This window comes from Ammospiza caudacuta, chromosome 17 (genome assembly GCF_027887145.1).
Source record: "Ammospiza caudacuta isolate bAmmCau1 chromosome 17, bAmmCau1.pri, whole genome shotgun sequence".
NCBI classification, from domain to species: domain Eukaryota; kingdom Metazoa; phylum Chordata; class Aves; order Passeriformes; family Passerellidae; genus Ammospiza; species Ammospiza caudacuta.
In genome coordinates this window covers 16,982,163-16,996,931 of record NC_080609.1, presented here as the reverse complement: position 1 = coordinate 16,996,931, position 14,769 = coordinate 16,982,163, and the positions used below count along the sequence as shown (strand labels likewise).

Below are 14,769 nucleotides of genomic sequence, written 5' to 3'. Positions count from 1 at the left end.
CAAACAGGCTGCGTGGCTGGGCTGGGTGACAGTGCCACACTGGGTAAACAGTGGTGTTGTGCTGTCCCACTCACAGCAGCGCCGCTGATGTGGCCTCTCACTCTCTGTTTCAGATCCCATTCTGCAGGTGCCAGTCTATGTGGCAGAGTGAGTGTCACCCCCACTGGGCAGTGCAGGAGGCTCCCTGATAACTGATGGAGCAACAGCAGGAAAGGGGAACCACAGAGATATGAAATGCCCAGCCCATGCCGTGGCATCACCTTACCCTGTCCCTGGCATGTGCACATGGTGATGAGGAGGAGCTGGCACCTGCTGCACAGCCGAGGAACTCTCAGCTCGACTGCACACACCAGCATGGAGAGAAATAGAGGGAAATCCCCCTGACAGCTCAGGGGCAGGCGGGCAGCGAGAGCTCCTTGAGACAGGCAGGGCATCCACCGGCCTGGTGGGTGCACACTGGGTGGCTGTGGGAAGCCCCAGGACTGACCAGAGTGGGATTTATCTCCTGCAAAACCCAGTGCTGCAGGTGCCCAGGAAAGGTCAAGTCCTGCAGGGACTCACCCCAGAGCAAACTGCTAAAGGGGATTCTGCAGTGTAGCCACTCTGTGTCCTCGGAGGTGTCTGGGGCAGGGGGTGGCTCATGTTTTATCCCTCTCTCGTGCTTCCCAGGCCAGCATTCCTTCCAGACCCCAATGACGGCAGCCTGTATATCCTGGGAGGAAAGAACAAGGAAGGCTTGATGGTCAGTAGGGCTGTGGGGCCGTGGGCACGCTGTGAGCCCTGGGGTGCCCTGGGCTGCAGGGTGACCCTGCCCTGCTCCTGTGTTGCAGAAGCTGCCATTCACCATCCCGGAGCTGGTGCAGTCCTCGCCGTGCCGTGGCTCGGACGGGGTGCTGTACACCGGTACGGAGCGCTGCGGTGTGCAGGACAGCCCTGCCCAGGCCCCAGGAGCTGTGCAGGGCACAGGCAGGGCTCAGAGGGAGCTCCTGGGGACAGGGGGCTGCGGGGGCTTACAAAGAAGGCATTTTCCTTCTCAGGGAAGAAGCAGGACAGCTGGTTCATTGTGGACCCCAAGTCAGGGGAGAAGCAGACCACCCTCTCAACAGAGGCCTGGGATGGTCTGTGCCCATCCAGCCCCTTGCTCTACATCGGACGGACCCGTAAGTGCCCCCATCGACCCCCTGGTGCCAGTAATGGGGCCCTGGAGGTGACCTTGTGCCCTGCTCCTGTCCCCAGAGTACATCATCACCATGTATGACACCAAGTCGCGGGAGCTGCACTGGAATGCCACCTTCTCCGAGTACTCGGCCCCGCTCTGCGAGGAGTCCTACCAGTACAGTGAGTGCAACTGCAGTGGCAGTCATGGCACACAGCTCCCCAGTGCCCACTCCAGCAGGACTCTGGCTGTGCAGGGGCCTGGGGTGGCAGTGCCAGGGCCAGCAGGGCTCAGCTGTGCCCATTGCTGGGGACAACAGCCCACGACCAGTGGCGGAACCGAGGGTGACCAGAGGAGACACAGCCGAAGTGCTGCGTCCCTCATCCCCCTTGCTCTCTGCAGAAATGGCACACTTGGCCTCAAGCGGCGACGGGCTGGTGGTGACCCTGGATAAGGAGAGCGGGGAGGTCCTGTGGGCGCAGAACTACGGCTCACCTGTGGTTGGCATCTACCTGTGGCACCAGGACAGCCTGCGCCGCCTGCCCCACCTCAACGTGGCCATGGAGACCCTGCGCTACCTGACCTTCCAGACACAGGACATCCACGTCCTCAAGTGGAGCTACCAGTCCGTCAAGGACTTCGCTGCCACCAAGACCCAGCTGCTGTAGGTGGTTCCTGAGCGGTGGCAGCCGGTGGCGTTCGTGTTCCCCGTGCTCGGCCACCCTGGTCCGTGGCGGATGGAAGGTGATGCTTGTCCTTGCCCTGCAGGCCGGCGCTCTACGTGGGGAAGCACGCCACCAGTTTCTATGCTGTGACCTCCCTGGTGCACGGCAGCGTGGCGCTGGTGGTGAGTGTCCCCTGTGCCCCGCTGGAGCCACCACGGCGTGTCCGGCCGCCTGGTGCCCCACGAGCTGCCACGTCCCCAGCCCCAGGGCATCACGCTGGCCAGGATCGACGGCCCCACCACGGAGGACGTGACCATGAGGGAGTCCGGGGAGTGCGAGATCACGCCCAGCACGGACGTCAAGTACCCGCAGGGCAGCATCGCCTCACCTCCGAACCAGTGGCTCCTCATAGGTGCGGAGCTGTGGTAGGCACAGACTCACCCATGTCCTGGCTCCCAGGCAGTGCCCGGGGGGGAACACCCCGAGCTGCTGCTGTGCTTTGGGGACAATAGGCAACCTGCTCCGCCCAGTGGGGACCCTTTGAAGCAGGGCTCACAGTTACCCATGCTGGGGGTCCCATGAGAAGCAACCCCCCTACTCCAGGAGAGCCAGGGCTGCTGGCAAGGGATGGGTGCTGAAACCAAGAGGGGAACTGAGGGGTTGTCTCTGTTCCCCTCCTGCCACAGGGCACCATGAGCTGCCTCCTTTGGTCCACACCACGATGCTGAGAGCCTTCCCAGAGAACCTGAGGAAAACCACGGAAACCATCATCCCCAGGGCTCCTTCTAGCAGGACCGTGTTCGATGATGTGAGTGGTGAAGGGTGCTGGGTCACTGAGGGGTCTGTGCTGCTTGGGGTGGGCAGTGGGTCCCCAGCATGGGACAGGACAGGAAGGAGGTCGCAAAGCCAAGTGCCCTGCGGTCTGTGCCTCAGCCAGCCCTGGGTGTGTGTTGCAGTTCCTGGCCCCCAGCAGCCCCGAGGAGCCAGCTGTCCGCAGCGAGGGGCAGCTCCAGCCAGACCCTGTGCCAGGGGAGCAGCTGGAGGTGTACCCCGAGTCTGGCACCTGGGACCTGGTGATGGCAGGCGTCGGCACGGCTCTGCTGGGCGGGGGAATCCTGGTCCTGCTGCTCACGGTGAGTGCTGCTGGTGGAGGGAGAGGGACACGGAGCCAATGCCCCAGCATGGCTCCAGGCTCTGAATGTTCCCGTGGTTTGTATTGCAGAAGCTGCAGCGGCAGCATGTGGCCCAGCAGCAGCAGCTGGAGGAGCAGATACAGCTCCTGCAGCAGCAGCAGGAGATGCTGCTCTCGGGCCGAGTCTCCGGAGAGGGGGTCCCTGAGGAGCCTGGGGAGCTGGAGCTGAGCCAGGGCAGTGCCTCAGAGCTCTCACAGAGCTCCAGCCCCTCCGCCTGCCTGAAGGAGCCGGCTAATGGAACAGTCAGCCCAGAGCCAGCTGTCCCAGTGCCTGCTGAAGGTGGGTGCAGGGGGAACAGGCAGGCTGTGGGGGCTTCTGTCCAGAGATGTCAGCGCCCAGAGCAGGGGCAGGGATGCCCGCAGATGAGAGGGCTGCACCCCAACTGGGATGGGAGGAGGTGCCAGATCTGCTGCTGGATAAGCATGGGCTACATAAGAGTAGGGCCCAAGAAATGGCCAGATAAATAGAGAAACAGGTGTCCTCTACACAGAACTAATGCTTGGAGGCTGGAAGACAGCTGTCTTTTCTCCATTGCAGATGCAGAACCAGACCTGGTTGTAGTTGGGAAAGTTTCTTTTAACCCCAAAGATGTGCTGGGCCATGGAGCTGGAGGAACCTTTGTCTTCAGGTGGGTGACACTGGGTGCCTGTCCCCACTCTGCTCCCTTTCTCCCTGGGAGCCACAGGGATAGTGACAAGGCAGCTCAGGGTGGTAGCCTCTGGTTCAGGGACTTTTGAGAGCTCACCCCCTTCAGTTTCTTCTGGTCCTCATCCCACCCATCCTGGAGCTGGGCTCGTGGCCCTCATTGACCAGGCACTGGGTACACAGGGCAGGTCCCCCTTGCACCCCTCCCTGCCTGCCTGCACCTGCTCTGGCCCCTCACATGGTTCCGAGGCTCTGGCTGAGCCCCTTTTCCACCACTGAACACAGAAAAAGTGAGGGATGTAATTTTCCTATGAAATGGAGACCCTCCATTTCCCAGCTTACACTGGGAAGATTCCTGTCGGTGACGTGACAAGGCTTTGGGGTGCAGCAGTGTGGGTACAGCATGCTGGGCACCCTGTGGGTGAGGGTGGCCGGGCCCTGCCCTGCAGCACACGGGCACAGCAGGACTCTGTGCACAGGGGGCAGTTCGAGGGCCGCAGCGTGGCCGTGAAGCGCCTCCTGCCCGAGTGCGTGCACCTGCTGGAGCGCGAGGTGCGGCTGCTGCGCGAGTCCGACGAGCATCCGCACGTGGTGCGCTACTTCTGCACGGAGCGGGACCGGCAGTTCCACTACATCGCCATCGAGCTGTGCTCCGCCACGCTGCAGGAGGTGAGCCGGGCCCGGGAGCCCTGCAGGCACCGGCCTCGGGCACAGACTGCCTCTGCGGGGGCTCCTCTCCATCGCCCCCATCACGCCGGGGAGGGTGTCTCTCCAGCCAGCCTGCCTTTGCCCAGTAAACCAGGCTCAGTTCCTCTCCTGCTGTGTGGTTCCAGTACGTGGAGAGCCCCAGCTTTGAGCGCCGTGGGCTGGACCCGGTGTCCGTGCTGCGTCAGACCATGTCGGGGCTGGCCCACCTGCACTCCCTCAGCATCGGTAAGGGCCAGCACTCCCCTCTGCAGCCCCTCCTCAGCAAATGCTGCGTGGTTTGGCAGGACTGGGGCTTCAGCAGCACATGGGGCTGTGGCAGAGCCCTGCTTGCTCCAGCCCTGCCGGGTGACACCACAGCCTCTCACTTGCAGTGCACCGTGACCTGAAGCCCTGTAACATCCTCATCTCTGTCCCGAACCGCCACGGGCAGATCCGCGCCGTCATCTCCGACTTTGGCCTTTGCAAGAAGCTCCAGGGGGGCCGGCAGAGCTTCAGCCTCCGCTCCGGGATCCCCGGCACTGAGGGCTGGATCGCGCCCGAGGTGCTGCAGGAGGCCCCGAAGGAGAACCCTGTCAGTGAGCCGTGGCCCCCCTGCCCCGGGTGCTCCTTGGGCCCACTGTGGCGTGTCCCCCATGGTGGCAGTGGTCTCAGGTCACACTGCCAGGGTGCACAATTAAGATGAGAGCTCCATGAGCCAGAGCCAGCCCAGACACAGGCACTGTGCTCCTTGCCAGGGCTGTCCCCGTGCCCCTGCCCTTGTGAGACAGTGCCCAGCTGTGCTCAGCACAGGTGTCTCATTAGGCTCCATTAGTCCTCAGAAATTCGGGGTGGGGAGGTTGAAGGGGCTGTGAGATGCTGACAAGGTCACGCTTCTCCTCTCTTCACAGTTGGGGATCTCATTCCCACTGGAAGCAGCTGCTGCACTGCTCCTGGGCAGGGCAGTGCTGGGGCTCATGCTGGTGTCTGTTTGCCTGCTGGTGGGACACCTGCAGCCCCTGCATGTCCATTGGGCTGTGGAGTCCTGAATTCTGGCTGTGCCTCTGGAAACGCCTTCTCTGTTGGGAACCTGGGGTGATGGGGCTCCCTGATGCAGGTAGCAGAGCAGGAGCCCCATGTGATGCATTTTCCAGCAGCTCTGCAGCCAATGACAAATTGTCCAGATGAAAAGACAGAGAAGTGGCAGGTAAAGGTTTCCTTGCCCTTTGCCTGAGGGTCCCACGTGCCCCCCTGTTTTTCAGACCAGTGCTGTGGACATCTTCTCAGCCGGGTGCATCTTCTACTATGTGGTGTCGGGGGGCCAGCACCCCTTTGGGGACAGCCTGCGGCGCCAGGCCAACATCCTGGCGGGCTGCTACCAGCTGAGCTGCCTGCAGGAGGAGGCTCACGGTGAGACCCGTCCCCGCGGGGAGGCTGCGGGCTGAGGGCAGCTCCCTCTCCCGGGGCAGGGACGAGCTCGGTGCTGTTCTGCTTCACCCCCAGACAAACTCGTTGCGAGGGAGCTGATTGTGGCGATGATCAGCGCCGAGCCCCAGCGCCGGCCCTCGGCCCCTGTGGTCCTTGTGCATCCCTTTTTCTGGAGTCAGGAGAAGCAGCTGCAGTTCTTCCAGGTGAGCCTGTGCTGCCCCACTGGCAGTGAATGCAGGTGTGCACTGAAAAACGTGCTGGAAACTGCTGCATTTAGGTCAACATGCTCCTTGTGAGCTACTCTTGGGAGGGCTGGGGTGTCCCTGGGTCTCTGTCCCACCTCGTGCAAAGCAGGGGCAGTGCCATACGCACCTCTTGGGCACACAGGACGTCAGTGACCGTGTGGAGAAGGAGCCAGCCGAGGGGCCCATTGTCTCAGCCCTGGAATCGGGGGGACGGGCGGTGGTGAGGACCAACTGGAGGATGCACATCTCCCTCCCGCTGCAGATGGGTGAGCATGGAGGGGCCAGGCTCATCATTGGGCCCAGTGAAGCAGTGGGGCTTCAGGGGCTGGTGCTTTTACTGGCCAGCAGGCACCTGCTTGTGCCCAGGAGCCAAAAGCAGGGCAGGTAAAGGTGGCAGCCCTTCCTTGGGAGGCCACAGTGCAGCAGGGCTGAGGCTGGCACTACAGGGGCTGTGTCCCCCCTCACTCCGTGTCTCCCCTGCTGTCCCCAGACCTGAGGAAGTTCCGCACCTACAAGGGGGGGTCGGTGCGTGACCTGCTGCGGGCCATGAGGAACAAGGTACGGCCACCCAGCTGCCCCGCGGCCCTGCCCCCCCCACTGTCCCTGTCCCCTCTCACGTCCCCCTCTCTCCTGCAGAAGCACCACTACCACGAGCTGCCGGCCGACGTGCGGGCGGCCCTGGGCTCCGTCCCCGAGGGCTTTGTGGAGTACTTCACCTCCCGCTTCCCGCGGCTGCTGCTGCACACGCACGGGGCCATGCGGCTCTGTGCCCACGAGCGCACCTTCCGCTCCTACTACTGCCAGGGCCTGAGGGGCGACGGCGCCTGAGGGCCGCGGGTCACACATGAGAGCTGTGGGCCATGTCTGAGGGCTGTGGGTCAGGCCCGAGGGCTGTGGGTCACTCCCAAGGACCGTGGGTCATGCCTGAGGGCTGCGGGTCACACCCGAGAGCCGTGGGCCATGCCTGAGGGCTGCGGGTCAAGCCCAAGGGCTGCGGGTCATGCCCAAGGACCGTGGGTCATGCCTGAGGGCCGCGGGTCACACATGAGAGCCGTGGGCCATGCCTGAGGGCTGCGGGTCAGGCCCAAGGGCTGTGGGTCATGTCCAAGGGCCACAGGTCACACCCAAGGGCTGTGGGCCATGCCTGAGGGGCAAAAGTGCATGAGGGGCGACAGCCCCTGAGGGCCGTGGGTCACACCCGACAGCCACGGGTCATGCCCAAGGGCCATGGGACATGCCTGAGGGCTGTGGGTCACGCCTGATGGCTGCGGATCATGCCAGAGTGCTGCAGGTCACGTCTGAGGGGCAATGGCACCTGAAGGCCATGGGTCATGCCCGAGGGCTGTGGGTCAGGCCCAAGGACTGTAGGCCATGCCCAAGGGCTGCAGCTGCTGCTTCCCGCCCGGGCCCTCTCAGTGCCCTGCTGCCAGCCAGGCAAGGGCTCAGCAGGTGGGGCATGAGGCAGCACCATGCTCTCACCTGGGGGACCCTCTGAGCAACATCTTTGCCAACACACACAGTCAGACAGGTGTGAAGGCATTTGAGTCAGAAAACAAAGACATCTCAGGTGGACACAGTGCTTGGAGAAGAAAGAGGAAAACACATTGTGTTTTCACAGTGGGGCCCTGGCACAGCAATGCCCTCAAGCTGCCATCAACCCCAAGGGACATTCACCAGGGACAGGAAGCTCTGTCCTGCTTTGTCCCACAGGTTCTGTCCTGTGCCAAGGGCCTGGGGACACAACTCCTTGAGCTGTGCCCAGGCCCCCAGTCCTGAGACTGGAGCTGCCCCTCAGCCACGGCAGGGCTGTGCTCCCCAGGCCAGGCCCAGCAGCCACCCTGGGGCTGGGACCTGCCCATGACACCCAGGCTGTGGGGGCACAGTCCCACAATGGAGGTGTGGATCTCAGCTGTGCCCAGAACAGGGCTTTCTCCCTTAGGGGCCCCAGCAGCCTGCACCTGTGCCAGGCCTGGTGGCACAGCAGTCCAGGAACAGTTGTCTCTGGGCACAAAGGAGGGAGTTCCTTGCCCCTGGGATCCCTCTCTCAAAGACAGGCCTGTGCCTGCATTTCCCCCAGCCTCTCCTGCTGCCCAGGGCAGGTATCCCATGGGTGCTGTGGTTCATAGCATGCCCATAGGCATGTGGGCCCTGCGAGCCAGCCTCCAGCACCAGCTGAAGCCGTGGGCACAAAGAGCCCCACAGCAGAGCTCCTCTGTGGAACAGCAATAATTTTGTATAGTTTGATTCCTCTGTGTACTGGGGTGTGGGATTTTGTTACACAGATAACAGGGTTTGTACCAGATTTCTTTTCAGAATGTATTTATACAAAATGTTATAAAAAAGTAAAAAACATCAACTAAACATAGTCCTGCTTATAGAAACAAACTGGCCTAAGAGCACCTCTAGTTGCTGGCAGGGATAGTGGAGTGCAACAGGCAAGTCACTGGGCTCCAGCTGCCTGAGAGGACTTGTGCTGATTCTTTAGCCATAATTAGTCATGGAGCCAAGGAGGACGCAAGCCCAGGCCAAGGGTAAGAGTATGGCTCATTGAGAGGGGGAAGCCACAGCAGTGCTGTCCCCTCTCTCAGCAAGGCAAAGGGAAGTGAAACAGCCTGGATGCTGTTAAACAATCTTTATTCAAGTTATGAAATATACAAAAGTTGAAGTTTCAGCTCAAATCTCACCCCGGGCTTGTTCAATACCTTACCTGAGCTTCTACCAGAGGAAACAAAGCCCAGAGCACGGGCACAGCCATGTACAGACACCTCACTGCCAGCCCTGCTCTCTCAAGAGCAGGCCCAGGCACCTCAAACAAGAGGGCTGGTTTGGAGCTGGGTTTTTGGCTTTGGGAAATTAGAAAAACAGACTAGGTAGGGAGTTTAAAAATACACTTTGTTAGGAGCAGGAAGCAAGAAACCTTTGGGCACCAGTCAGTGAACAACACCATTCCCACAGCAGCAGGGCTTCCTCGGGGCAATGAGCCCAGACCCAGGAGTAGGAACCCAGCTGGGCCGCGTGAGGGAAGCTGCCAGACCTCTCCCTCCACAGCTGGGCAGTTTGGCACCGATGTCGAGTCCAGCAAGAACAAGGTCTAGGAGGAAGATTTCACCCGGCCCGAGCCAGACTTGGAGCTGAGGAGCTTCTCCACCATGGTGCGTGCGTAGCGCAGGCGGCTGGCCAGCTCGCGGCAGCAGCCGTGCTCCTCGATCAGGCTCAGCTTGTACGTGCGGAAGTCCCGTTTCTCATCTATGTATGTCACAGCAGCCATGAGAGGGCACAGGATGACCTTGGTGTGGTCCTGGGGGGAGACAACACACACTCACTGAGCACCGTGCTCCTCGGGGCAGCATTTCCTCTGGATGAGCCATCTTGGCACACCCAGAACGTGTGACAAAACCCCTCTGTAGAATTCAGAGTGCAGCACAGGACAACAGCTCCAGAGCACAGCCCCTCACAAGTGAGGACACAGGGGGCTTTAGATACCAGCACAGACAGCTCCCAGAGCCAGGCTCCCTGGGCACAGCATTGGCTCAGGTCATCCCCTCCTGCCACCATCCAAGCAGCACCACGTGCAGCCAGCGCCACGGCCCTGCAGAGAGCCTCACCTGGAAGAAGTTGATCTGCACGGTGCCGTTGCTGAGGTGCAGGATGATGGCGCTGCGGGTCCGGAACCAGGTGCACAGGTAGGGCAGCCGGGCCAGCTCGTCCCCTTCCCGTGGTGTGATGTTCGCCCCCGCCTTCAGCAAGTGCTCGCTCATGTAATTCCGGAAGTACTTCAGTAGTGTTATCTGCAGAAGGGACGGGCTGTGAGGGGCTGAGGGTGACCCCAGGCACGGGGGAGGAGCACAGGGACAGCCATCACAATCCCAGACCCTCCTTACATCTTTCAGAGCTTGAGGTGTTATGGCAAAAACTTGAAGAAATCCTCAAAATTAACTCTGACCGTGACACATCAGACTCACTTTGCTGAATACTTTGGTACATGCAAGTCGTGTGAGCACCTACATTTCTGTGAAACTGCTCATAAACGAACCTCAGATAGCAGCTAGAGCTGCTAGTGTCTGTCCTTGGGCCCATGTGTCACCAGCTAGAGGAAGCCTGCAAAGTGCCAGTGGCCTCCAATAAAAGTTTCTCCCTGGAACCCACCCTGCCATCCAAGCCTAAGGGTGGCAGGGGTCTCACCACCCCCAGCCAGGGCTCCTGCCCCCAGGACTGACCTTCTTGTTGAGGTTAGAGGGGTAGGACCTCACAGTGAAGTAGGACTCAGTGTTGTTCTGCTCAATGTACTGCAGGTTGTCCCCATCGTTGTACATGATGAGCCGAGAGGAGTCATTGAAGAGAACCCCAACGCTGTTGTCACAGAGCTGGTAACCTGCCCAGAAAGGACCCCATGAGATCTTGGGGGACCACAGGTGGTGGGAAGTACCAAGGCAGATGGTTTATCACCCAGGGATTCCCTAACAGCCATCTCACCAAGGCCCTGCCAGGTCTTCTCTTTGGAGAGGTCTGGCTGGCATTTTTCCACCTTTGGATTTGTCATCTCCCTTATTGCATCAGCTGCTTCAAAAACAGCCTCTGCTGCCACCATGGATCCCTGTGCAGGCTGGGGAGAGCCTGGTCACCTCATGCACAGGTACCATTGTCCACGTTAAAGTGGCCAAGGCTGATGGTCAGTGACCACTGCTCTGGATTCCTGGGGTATTTGGTAAGATTCCTGGCAGTGCTCTTGGACACATACACTGGAATATGGCGATTAAAAACCCAGGCCTAGGAAATGCATCAACCCAGGCTTCTCCCAGCCTCCTCAGACACAAGGAAAGCCTGAAGCATTGCCACCCCTGGTATTTACCGAGTCCATATTTATCCGAGTAGTCCACCCATTTGCTAACCCAGAAGATGGGAATGCAGGCCGGGTCCTCAGCTTCTTCTGCAGGAAGAAAGCAGCTTGTTAGGGGACCTTTCCCACAGCCAGTGCACCCCACGAGGCCCGTGGGCTGCCCCAGGCTCACCTTGCCTCACTGCTACTCGCTCCGAGGGCTTGGCTGCATTGACTGCAGTCAGCTGCTGCAACATGTCAGCCAGGTGGCAGCTGACAGCATCTCCCACCTCCCGCAGCCCCGCTGCTTCCTCCTTCTCCAGCAAGGGCTCCTGGGCAGGGCTGTCCAGTCCTGGGCAGAGAGACAACACTGAGATGTGAGGGACAAGGTTCCAAAGGCACCAGGTACAGACAACACCTAACACACAGAACGGCTCATGTCGGAAGGGATTGTGGTGGGACATGAGCAGGGTAATTCCAGAGCACGGGATGTGTCCAGAGGATTCTGGAGTATCTCCAGTGAGGGAGACTCCACACACCCTCTCTAGGCAATCTGTTCAGTGCTTGGGCAGTGCACAGGAGAGGTCTTCCTTGTGTTCCGGTGGAACTTCCCAGGCATGAGTCTGAGCTCCTTACAGAGCTGAAGCGAATGCAGTGCTTCATCCCGGGCAGAGCAGGGAGAGCCGCCCTCACCCACAAATGCTCTGAGTTTCCATAAGGATCAGGAGATGATGCGAGGGAGGCACACTGAAGGTTGTGGATGCTGCTGGAGGCTGGGCAGGCTGTGCCCGGCCCCACCGCCCAGCTCACCCGGGCACCCACCCCTACCTTTATTGAGCGCGGTCAGCGGCTTCCGCCCGCTGAGCTCCAGGCTGCTGGGAGCCAGGGAGAAGCGGGGAGCGATGGTGAGGCAGCTGGTGGGCAGGCGGCTGGGCAGGTACCCCGAGGTGAAGAACTCGTCGTTCAGCAGCTCGTCGACGGTCGGGCGCGTGGCAGGGTCTGACCTCAGCATCTTCTGGATGAGGTTTGCGGCCACAGGGTTGATGTGCTGAGGGACAGGCGGAGTTTAGAGACGGGTCAGGGACAATGTGCACTAGTGACAAATGAACGGAGTTTGCAGCCCAGGGAAGCTCCGCCTGGAGCGGAGCTCCAGTGCTGCATCGGGCAAGCAGGACACAAGCCTGGGGAAGCAGAATTGGGTGGCACAGAGAACTGGCTCCTAACAGCACCCAAAGCCTGGGGTCAAATGACTGGAGCAATACCAACTCATCAGCAGTGGAGTGAGCCGGGAACCAGCTCCACTGGTCCAGACCTCATGGACTTGCCCATGTGCATTCACCCCCACACACCAGCAGCCCAGCTCAGATTTTTGCTGGATTGCAGGGCAGGGAGCTGCTGGCTCCCCACAAGGCTCACACTACCCCAGCCTGAGTGCCCCTGCCCTGCTGTGGAGAGCCCATGGAGTGGCAGACACAGAGGCTGCAGCAGGAGGCTCACCAAGCACTGCTGTGAGCCAAACAGACGCTCCATGGGAAGCGGCATACCTTGGGAATGGTGTACTCGTTCTTCTTGATCCGGATGTACGTGTCCTTCAGGCAAGAAGTCTCAAAAGGCGGTTTCCCCACCAGCAGAGTGTACCTGGGCATTCCCAGACAAAAGGGTGTCAGTTTTGCCAAAGAGACTCAGATTGTGCACAGGAGCAACCATGTCCTAAGCACACCCAGGGCTTTCCTGGCAGAGGGAACACAGTTAGCATTAAGACACACTGACAGCTACGTGTACTGTGCCTGGATCCTGTTCCCTGGAAAGGGAAGCTGGGATATAGCACCCTGCAGGCAATGCTTCAGTTGGGGAAGGTTGGGAGCTGCCTGGCAGCAGGACTCAGCACTGTGGGGGACAGTGACCTGGAGCTTTGGATTACACTGAAGCTCAGAGGGGCCAAGGAGATCAGAACAGGGATTGCCCAGCTCCATGCCCTCTGAAAGGCAGTTTGACTCACATGATGCAGCCAATGGACCAGATGTCCACCTCGAAGCTGTGCCCCTTCTTGCCCAGCACCTCTGGGGCGATGTAGTTGGGTGTCCCACACAGGGTCTTCTTGCGTTCCCCATCATACTCTACCTTGGTGGCCAGGCCAAAGTCACCTGGAGGGACAGAGAGACGGGATATAACCAGGATGCCCTGGCTGGCTGGTCCCTGTGCTGGTGTCCCTGCACTTACCGATCTTCACCTCCATGTCGTCACTAAGGAAGAGGTTGCCCAACTTGAGGTCGCGGTGGATGACGCGGTGGCTGTGCAGGTACTGGCAGCCCAGGATGGTCTGCCGCAGGTAATACCGCACCTCGGGCTCGCTCAGCGCCTTCCGCCGCTTGTGCAGCTCCAGCAGCGACTGCGGGGAACGGGGGGTCAGTACCGGGGCGGGGGTTGCGGGACAAGGAGGAGCTCAGTACCGCAGGACACGGGGAAGGGAAGGACAGGTCCGAACCCGGGGACACCGACACCCGCCCCCAGGCCCCTCACCCTGCGGCGGCAGAGCTCCAGCACGACGTAGACGAAGTCGTCGTCCTCGAAGAAGCCCTGGAAGCCGACGACGTGGCGGTGGGAGAGGCTGCGGTGGATGGCGATCTCCATGGACATCTTCTCCTTCTGGTGCGGCTTCACCAGCAGCGACTTGGGCACCACCTTCCCAGCGAACACCTCCCGGCTCTCGGCCTCGGCCAGCTCGTAGCACCGCGCGAAGCCGCCCTTGCCCAGGAACCGCCCGCGCACGAAGCTGCGCCGGGTGCGGGGATCCACGAGCACCTTCGGCACCTCCTTCCCCCCCGCCACCGCCGCCGCCGCCGCCCGGGCCGGCTCCACCAGCGCCGCCGGCCGCGCCGCCTTCCCGCCCGGCGCGCTCATGCTGCGTCCGCGCTGGGGCAGCGCCGGGCCCCGGCTGCCTGCGCCGAAACAGCGGCTGCGGGAGAGCGGCGGGTCCCGGTGCAGCAGTGGGTGCTGGGGAAGCGGCACGAGCCGGGTTCGTGCACCGGTGCAGCTGCGGGTCTCGGTACCGGTGGATCTGGGTGTGCCGAGTCCCTGTACCGGCGGGTCCCGGTGCCGGTGCAGCAGCGGGCGCGGGGTGCCTTTACCGGGGCAGCTGCGGGTGCCTGCGGCCGTGCGGGTGGCGGTGGCTGTGCCGTTCCGGTGCCGCGGCAGTACGGTACGGCCCGGGCCGAGCTGGGCCGCTCGCTCGCTCCGGCCGCGATTCAAAGGCGGCGCCGGGGCCGTTACCGCGCGCGGCCGCTCCCCATTGGCCGCACGATTTAAAATCCACGCGGCGCGCGGGGCACCATGGGAGCCCAGGGAGACAGGCACCCGCGGGGGCGGGGCCGGGCGCGCTCGGACACGCCCCCACAGCGCGCGCGGTGTGCGCGTGCGCAGGGTGCCGTTGGCAGCGGCCGCGCGCGCTCCCGCCGGCCCCGAGGCGCGCTCTGCGCGCTCCCGCGGGACCCCGAGCGCGGGCACGAGGCGCTCCGCCAAGGACATTCCTCGGGATTTGCACCGGCGTGGGTTTCCTCGGGAGAGGCCCTGCGGTGGCACCGCCCGCTCCCGCGGCTCCCATGTCCAGCGGTTCCCAGCGGGATTCCCGCGGGTAGCCAGGAACCGACCTTGGGCCGGTTTCTGTAACACAGACACCCCACGCTGCGCCCCTCGGGTGACGGTGTGGCAGTTCTGAGGGGCTGTCCCTGACCTCACTGCCCCCTGTCCCCCCCACGCCAGGCCCTCCGGCACTCCCGGTGCTGGCTCTGGGTCCCCTTGCTGGGAGAGATGACCGCGGGATGCTCCCATGCCTGAACTCCATCACCCATGACAAATGTCCCACAAGCACACAGCAGCAGTGCCTCAGCCAGGCTCCTGCTCTCTGCTCCCTGGCACGCACGGTGTCATGGCTGAGGGA

The 14,769-nt window shown here is 61.8% G+C and overlaps 2 protein-coding genes across 2 annotated transcripts; one reads left to right on the top strand and one right to left on the bottom strand.

The window, feature by feature from the left end:
- The first annotated feature begins 506 nt into the window (after positions 1–506).
- On the top strand, positions 507–8,665 carry ERN2 (endoplasmic reticulum to nucleus signaling 2). Its single transcript, XM_058815815.1, has 19 exons — positions 507–742; positions 831–903; positions 1,038–1,160; positions 1,237–1,338; positions 1,559–1,820; positions 1,925–2,003; positions 2,083–2,233; positions 2,508–2,629; positions 2,778–2,954; positions 3,044–3,293; positions 3,552–3,642; positions 4,139–4,328; positions 4,493–4,592; positions 4,739–4,938; positions 5,606–5,753; positions 5,847–5,974; positions 6,159–6,282; positions 6,507–6,574; positions 6,653–8,665. The coding sequence occupies exons 1-19, from the start codon at positions 641–643 to the stop codon at positions 6,842–6,844; spliced, it is 2,682 nt and encodes an 893-aa protein (XP_058671798.1). The 5' UTR covers positions 507–640; the 3' UTR covers positions 6,845–8,665.
- PLK1 (polo like kinase 1) lies at positions 8,434–13,733 on the bottom strand. The gene is made up of 10 exons (XM_058815816.1): positions 13,353–13,733; positions 13,053–13,221; positions 12,832–12,976; positions 12,377–12,470; positions 11,661–11,880; positions 11,026–11,184; positions 10,866–10,943; positions 10,234–10,388; positions 9,622–9,804; positions 8,434–9,314 (listed from the first exon to the last, which is right to left on the bottom strand). The coding sequence occupies exons 1-10, from the start codon at positions 13,731–13,733 to the stop codon at positions 9,108–9,110; spliced, it is 1,791 nt and encodes a 596-aa protein (XP_058671799.1). The 3' UTR covers positions 8,434–9,107.
- Positions 13,734–14,769: the final 1,036 nt, after the last annotated feature.

Excerpts from the sequence above, each read along its gene's own strand:
- ERN2 (XM_058815815.1), top strand. The coding sequence starts at position 641 with ATGTTTTATCCCTCTCTCGTGCTTCCCAGGCCAGCATTCCTTCCAGAC. Across the intron at positions 4,329-4,492 it reads GCTCCGCCACGCTGCAGGAG|TACGTGGAGAGCCCCAGCTT; the intron begins GTGAGCCGGGCC and ends GTGTGGTTCCAG. Across the intron at positions 5,975-6,158 it reads AGCAGCTGCAGTTCTTCCAG|GACGTCAGTGACCGTGTGGA; the intron begins GTGAGCCTGTGC and ends TTGGGCACACAG.
- PLK1 (XM_058815816.1), bottom strand. The coding sequence starts at position 13,733 with ATGAGCGCGCCGGGCGGGAAGGCGGCGCGGCCGGCGGCGCTGGTGGAG. Across the intron at positions 13,222-13,352 it reads TGGAGCTCTGCCGCCGCAGG|TCGCTGCTGGAGCTGCACAA; the intron begins GTGAGGGGCCTG and ends CGTTCCCCGCAG. Across the intron at positions 11,881-12,376 it reads ACGAGTACACCATTCCCAAG|CACATCAACCCTGTGGCCGC; the intron begins GTATGCCGCTTC and ends CCTGTCCCTCAG.